The 7522-nt window shown below is 36.1% G+C and overlaps 1 protein-coding gene across 1 annotated transcript; it reads right to left on the reverse strand.

Moving 5' to 3' along the window:
* Nucleotides 1-790: 790 nt before the first annotated feature.
* On the reverse strand, nucleotides 791-7522 carry LOC113707440 (omega-amidase, chloroplastic-like). The gene is made up of 10 exons (XM_027229776.2): nucleotides 7140-7522; nucleotides 6904-7020; nucleotides 5623-5847; nucleotides 4906-4999; nucleotides 4277-4351; nucleotides 3564-3642; nucleotides 2796-2811; nucleotides 1478-1558; nucleotides 1195-1277; nucleotides 791-978 (listed from the first exon to the last, which is right to left on the reverse strand). The coding sequence occupies exons 1-10, from the start codon at nucleotides 7464-7466 to the stop codon at nucleotides 900-902; spliced, it is 1176 nt and encodes a 391-aa protein (XP_027085577.1). The 5' UTR covers nucleotides 7467-7522; the 3' UTR covers nucleotides 791-899.

Below are 7522 nucleotides of genomic sequence, written 5' to 3' on the forward strand. Positions count from 1 at the left end.
GAGGAAAATCTGCTCAGGAGTGAGGGAGAGGTCACTGTTTTTGAGGATGAACGAATTCGATCTTTCTTTTTCTCTTCTTTTCTTTTCTTTTCTTTCCTTTCCTTTCTTTCAAAATTATCTTGGTACGAAAACAGCGAGTCTTTTGTCGACAAAAGCCGCCAACGAACCATCGCATACTGTTGTCTTTTCCCCTCCGTTTCTGACAGCGAATTCTTTGTGTTGTTGTCCGGAGCCAAAGCACTAAGAAGCTCCACGTGCACTGCCAAGTTCTGATCCTTGCTTTGGTTTTCAAGACAGCAGTCATATACATACTGGCTTCCGACCAGATTCAACCCTGATATCAATCCACCAGACATTATGCAAATTTATATGCTACACAGAAAATCAAGCCAAGTTAGACTAAATTAGGCATCTTCTCACTCTCAAAACCAGCTAACCTCCCACAATCTTCTCCTCCTCTTAAGCACAATGTCTGCGTCATTGTCAACATAACATCTCGATTCAGTGGCTAAAAGACTTCGGGAATGAGAACTTCAGAGAGCTACTTATCTATTAAAGATGTTCGAATGAGGAAGAATCTAATTAAAAAACGGGAGATTCTTTATCAAGTCCATGGCAAAACAACATGAGGGTTACTCGGGACAATCGAACCTAGTGATAGGATGATGTATATGGCACTTCTCAGCCAATTTGTGACTTAAATTCCTCCAAAATTTGAAGGGTCGAGGTCACCAAAAAATTTTTGTGATCACAGGTAAATAGATAAAGTAAACCAATAAGCTTCCTCTGGTGGCTGCAAATACTGAGTGTTTCATATTATTCCACACAACGGTGGTACTTCTGATGATTAATGCAATTAATTATACATCAGTAGCAACTTATAATGTTCTTCAACAGATTCATTTTGAATTCAACCTGTGAACATCTACCAACTGGTAAAGGTCACCTCTCCTTTGCTTCTCCAGTGGAAGATTAGTCCTACATGCAACAAATTGGATTTAAGAGAACAAAATCATTAACTAGAAACAGATGCAGATGACATTAAAATTTGAAATGTTAAAAGCATAAGCACGTAAACAGAAATCATAATGCGTAAAAGAGAAGACACTGTGTGATGTGCGTGTGGGTGGTTTTCTTTCTCCTTTTTTCGTTTGCTGGGATGGGGCAAGGGGCCTGAGAATCAACACCACTCACCTTCTGAGTTCAGTTTGCGAATAGTCAATCTCTGCTACAATTATAGCTTCTTCGTGTTCTGTAGTTGCTAGCACTTCTCCAAACTGCAACATAGACAAATTCATGGTTTGCTATTACTAAATCTTTCAAATTTTTCTATATACATAGACATATCAAAGTTATATTCGTGGTTGGAGTGAGGGAACCCAGTTCAAAATTTACAGATTAGAAGAGAATGTTTCCCTGTTGAGAAGCCACTCAACATTCCAAAAGGATGAGATAAAAGAACGAAGCCTTGACTTACTGGTCCAACGAGAGTGGAATGGCCCCAAGCCTGATATCCAGCTCCAGGATCTCGAGCTGGTGAACAAGTTGCTACATACAACTGTCATAATATTTACAGAAAAATAAGAATTTAAAGATGAAATTGGTTTCATTATGTAGAACATTCAAACAAATTTCAGAGCCAACAGTCATCTATTACCAGTAAGATCGGCTGAACGAAAATAACATCCAACCATATCAATCTGTGCTTAATTCAATATCGTCTTTCTCACTCTAGCTCATTCTGATGGGCATTTCAACTTTTTAAATCCATTAGTTCTTTTGGCCCAACTTAAGAGTAAGTGATGTTCATCTTCCCCTTTTCCTGGGTCAGAATATCATCATTCACATTTCATCTAATTTGAATATTAATGATTTTATAGGGTTTTCACACATATCCCTAGTAAATTATACAGAGTAAAATAGGCTCGTGCTCCTGCCACTGCAGTTTCTATTTTCTTCATAACGTTTAACATACTTCTTCCCAGTTTTAAACAAATTTTCATGTAGCCTGATTTGGAATTTTTAGTGAACTTGTATGGCATCTGGAGTGTGACACTAGTTATATCATCCCCACTAATGAATTTTAACCAATCTAAGGAATGAATTACGAGTATCTGAATTTGACCAGCTCATCAAATTCACTTTCAAAAATTAATGATTCTAATTTGGAGAATGTTTTTGAGGCCTTGCTCTACAATTTGAGCAAATGAGTCCTGATAGCAAAAGAGAAGTAGGGAAAATAAGCAGATAGAAATATCAAAGAAACAAAATGAGTACATATACTTGTTACCTTGGTTGAGGAAAGGAATATGTCATTTTAACCTTCTTCCATTTCCAAGTTAAATGTCAACAGATCACCAAGAACAATAAAACTGATCTGGAGATTGTGGAGGGTGGTCATGTATAAATTAGAAATTTAAAGGGATTGCTTGAATACTACCAGAGAATGGTTCCTTCTTGAAAACATTCTTTTTTTTTTTTTGGAGTAAGTGTGAGGTCTTGAACCCAAGACCCCCTAATGAATGTCCTAACAATACTAATTTAGTAGAACTAAATATTTGCCAATAAAGGAGAATGTATGAGGCAAGGAAGCATAAGAAAATATAGGGCACAGCATGCGATGACATTTGGTGCAGACTTGTGACTGAGAACAACTAATCATGATGACAGGAATTTTGATGAGAGCAGAAAATAAGGAACACAGAGACATAAGCAAAAGGTAGTACAATATGTAGAGAACCAGTTGGAGGGAAGCATATATATATGTATGAGAAAGATCCATGGCATCAGTATACCTGATTATCTGTGGCCCTGCAAAGAAAAGTGGAAGACACTATTTAGTATTGTTGAAGAACAGGTGAACTTCACAATAAAAAGAAGTAAAAACCAGTGAAATTACTACTTAAAGAACATTGAAGAACACAAGAAACTTATCCTTTGTCCTACTGGGCCCTGTTTTTCTTTTTTTGTTTGCTATCTTTTCTCTGGGAGGAGGATGGGGAGAAAAAGTTCCATTATTGGATTTTTGTTCACCTAAAAGAGTCAGCAGCCTGTATTTAGCAATCATGGCAAGATCTAAATTCAACTTAAGTTCATGGATTGTATCTAAGGGCAAACTATGTACAACACTAAAGCAGTATGCTTGGTCAAATAGAACAACTACATTGCAAGGGACAAAAGGTTGAGCACATTCTATAGCAAAAATAGTAAGCAAAGGTGCAATAAGGTGACTCGGGAGGTTAAAACTACTCTAATTTAAGTGGAAAGGTTGCATTACCTAACAAGAATATCTGTTTGTGAGGTGTTTTCACTTTGCATCTATGTGAAAATAATTTTGTTACAAATGAGTCATGAAGGCTCAGTTCTCTCTTACAAACACAACATTATCTGAATAGTTTACTATCTGGGCCATGAAGATCCCAAGAAAAAGAACTAAATAATCCAAGCTAGCCTAACGTATTGTTGTCCAACTGGACTCAATTCAGGATAATAAAAATCAATTGTCAAAAACAAAACTGTTACCATAGAGGAATTTATAGCCAACTATCAAAATGTATAATCACCTTGCTCTTTGGAGTAACTCCCAATGCAATGGCCCAGTAGTTGTATTGAATGCACCAGGATAGCAAATCAAGTGTGCTCCTGATGATTGCCAAAGGATTATATAATAGTTAACAAAAAAAAAAGTGGGCATAAGGAAGAACTCCATAAGCAACCACTAAGTATCATATCATGCCTTATATTAGAAGTGCTAATTTCTGAATCTATAGCCCTTGTCAATCTAATTTAATCCCTTTTACCAAACAGTTGCATTGAAAACGATATAGTTGAGAAGCCCACAAGAAAACTCAAGATTACAAGATAGTAGCCCAAGATATATCCAGTCGTCACTAACTAGACAATATATGTCATTTACAGACTAAGAATAACACAAAGGAACTAATAGCTCGAAGCCTAGCAATGCTGCAGACAGCCTGAACAGATATCAAGCACCAAGCCTAGAAATAAGAAAGCAATACAGAACTGAAGAGTTATAAACTTCCGTCTAAAGCAATAATCTTGCTGTAAAAGTATTCATGCTCACACACGACTAAACTGAAATACTTCACCACTTGAAATGGAGGTTTATATCCTAATCTGGCAATTTTTAGATCCATTAGGGTCTTGCAACCTATTCTCTCCTCTGTTCACCAATACTTACATCATGGATATCATTTTGCTACCTATTAAGATGCAGATGAAAAAGAATCAGAAAAGACATATAGACAGCACAAACCTCTTGCTGCATACAATATTGCCAATTCTTGAAATCGAATGTCATAGCAGATACCAATGCCAATCCGTCCAACCTCTGCACGAAGTGATTAGATTAACAGATATGCAGCAGATATTATAAACATTATCAAAGAGTTCAACAGAGAATACATAAAGTATGAAAACACAGATATATATAATATATATATATATATATATATATATATATATATATAGTCCAATATCAGATGATATTTTCCGTCTTTGAGGTTACCCAAAGTTTTCTGTATTTCTTTGACTTAAATTGCCTAAAAGAAAATGAATTTTGTTGGTTTGGGACCTCAACTTGAACAAAAGAAAAGGTAACAGTACGATAGTGTAATTAGCATGCTATAACTAAAGTTCTATTCACTTTTGTCCTAGTTTTCAATTTAGTGCTTCATTTTTTTCCACTATCACACTTTCTATAGATGTTGATTGCTTTTGCAAGCGAAACTTGTCAAATTTACTCATAAAATAAGTAGGCAACCAGTGCCTCCATAGCGGGTTTTCAGTAATTGATGATAAGGAGTAAACTCATAAAGGATAAGGTAAAGGAAGCAGGACTGTTGTTAGAAGTTTAGACTACAACGGCACATCTATTCTGCATACCAGTATCTACAACTGTAGGAGACTCCCCAGCAGTAAGAGTCTTTGATTCCTTGAAGGAAATTTTACCAGGAATGTCGATATCAAAAAGGTGTATCTGAGACAAGTATGATGCACATTAGAAACTTACTTCAATATGTTAAACAATTTTAACATGATTTACTGTAATTAGCTATTTCTTTTGTGATTCATAACCATAATATGATTGACTGTTAATAGAAGTTCTAGATGCTCAAACAGAAGTTCTTCAAATTATTTGAGTTAATTCTGAAGTAGAACAAGTAGGCATGAAGGACAACTTGGAGAAGGATCTAATTTGGCCAGACAATAAACATGTGCATGTGTATGAGTGAGTGTGTGTACGTGTCTTCGTGCCTGTCAGTCTGTATATACATAGATATGCTGCCTAGACAAATCTAACAAAAAGAAAAGGTCTAGATGACAATAGTCTAGAATGAGCATGTGTCATTTATTAAAGCACTTTGTCATGTCAAAGAACATCGCCATCACCAAACTGCAGATTATCCTGAATATTTCAAACTCCTTATCAACAAAATGTACACAGGATTTACGACCCCTTAATGACAATTCTTGAACTCAATAACAACAGATACTTTTGAATAAGAACACCAGGAGACTGATCAGACTGAAATTACTTTCCTTGGACTCACATATTAGATAGCCTTAAGCAAATACAAGAAATGGAGACAAGATAAATACCTTCCTGTGTTTAGCTATCAGATTTCCATCTGTATCAAAGACACAACAAGTATTATACAATTTATCCCCGTCTCTTTCAGCAATTGATCCTCCTATTATAGTGACCTTCAGAAGACGAGCAGCTTCAGACAACATGGCTGTAGAAGGAGATTTATCAAAACCAGCACCGATGTCCTCAGCATAAACCGGAAAGCTATCATTTGAATATGGACCATTCCATATTTCCTGAAAAAGAGGGAAACATAACTTTCATCTCATACCACTTGCAAAATTCAACAATCAAACTGAATTTCTTAGGAGGAATACTACATCAATTCTTTATGCAATAAGACAAGACATAGAAAAGTTAGTTCAGTGTTGGGAAAAATGTTTTAACACCAGAGTTAATGTGGTCCTTCTCTTCTCAATTTAATAAATAAAGCCTATGTTTATAACATAAGCCAAGATGCAGTACAAACATTTAGCAAGTAGAGATAAATCCACTAGATCAAAATGACTGGAATATATTTCATCTTGCTATAAGAAGAGAAACTGTTGGTCCCAATATGTTGGCCATGTTCCTGTTCCAAAATTATTTACATGCACTGATCCTCAAACCAAGAAAATACCTTTAAACTAGAGTAAAATTCCAAAAAATTTTATTGTTCAAGGAACACTCTGGAATTTCTCAAATTTCTAGCATGGAGATCCAAAAGTTTCTGTTCCAAAATTATTTACATGCACTGATCCTCAAACCAAGAAAATAACTTTAAACTATAGTAAAATTCCAAAAATTTTTATTGTTCAAGGAACACGCTGGAATTTCTCAAATTTCTAGCATGGAGATCCAAAAGTTGTTTTCATACACGAATTTTTTTCCGAGTTACGACAAATCCTTGGTTATCTTCAATGTCTAGATAACTTGAAGAATTCAAACAATATCATGCAACAAATAGAGAGAGAGAGATAAAATCTAAACCCCATAAAAAATTCAATGCTTCCAAATGTAAACAAGGTTTATCAAGTTCCCATCCAACTATAGCCAAAACAATCGAAATTCATCTTTTCCAAGCCCAATTTATTGCAAATTTCACAAGTATAATTAAATATTGAAATTGGAATGCTAACAAGTTCTTTCTAGCTATCGTTAGCAAAGACTAATCAATAACAAATTCAAACACTTGAAAAAGAAAAAAGAAAAAAAAAAAGGTGAAAAGCTAATAGCAAGCATATAACTCAATTTTCACACTTCAGAATAAGTTGGGCATGAAAGAGGAAAATGGTGAAAGGGCATGAGTTTACGGGTAAAACGACGAGTTTAGCGCCTTTCTCAGCAGCCTCCTCAATGGCAGTCCGAGCATGAAGGATGTTCCTCTCCTTGTCCGGCGTCACAGCCAATTGACAGAGACCAATTTTAAACTACATTAAACAATAAAACCAATAATTTTCAATCAGAGATACATTCACCAATACATAAATTAAAACACAACAGATAATAATAGCAAATGTGAGAGAAAGCTTTTCATAATTAAAGTTGCCTTGGTGATGGGAGGGGTGGGTAACTGCAGAGCCGGGGGAACCCTAGCTTGTTCGGAGAAGGCCGCCATGGCTGCTGATGCTGCTGCTGCTGCTGAGAGTGTAGTAGGCGTTGACTTGAGGCAGGTGCTGCTGCTTTTAATTGTACGTTTTGGATTTAGGTGGTGAGATGGAGGACGGTGGAGAAAGGGAGTAGTAAGGCGTAGGACAGAGCGCGGAACAGACGGCCGGAGAATCAAAGACGGCGCAGCCGAAGAATAACAATAAGACAGGGAGAAGAGGTAGAATGGAGACTGTTTGGGAAGAAAGAAGCAGCCACTCAAAGTCATTGTTCATTTCCTTCTTTCCTTCCCCATCTCTGTATTGAGTATTCCACCAGCTTCAG

The sequence above is a fragment of the Coffea arabica genome, chromosome 8c (genome assembly GCF_036785885.1).
Source record: "Coffea arabica cultivar ET-39 chromosome 8c, Coffea Arabica ET-39 HiFi, whole genome shotgun sequence".
Lineage (NCBI taxonomy): Eukaryota > Viridiplantae > Streptophyta > Magnoliopsida > Gentianales > Rubiaceae > Coffea > Coffea arabica.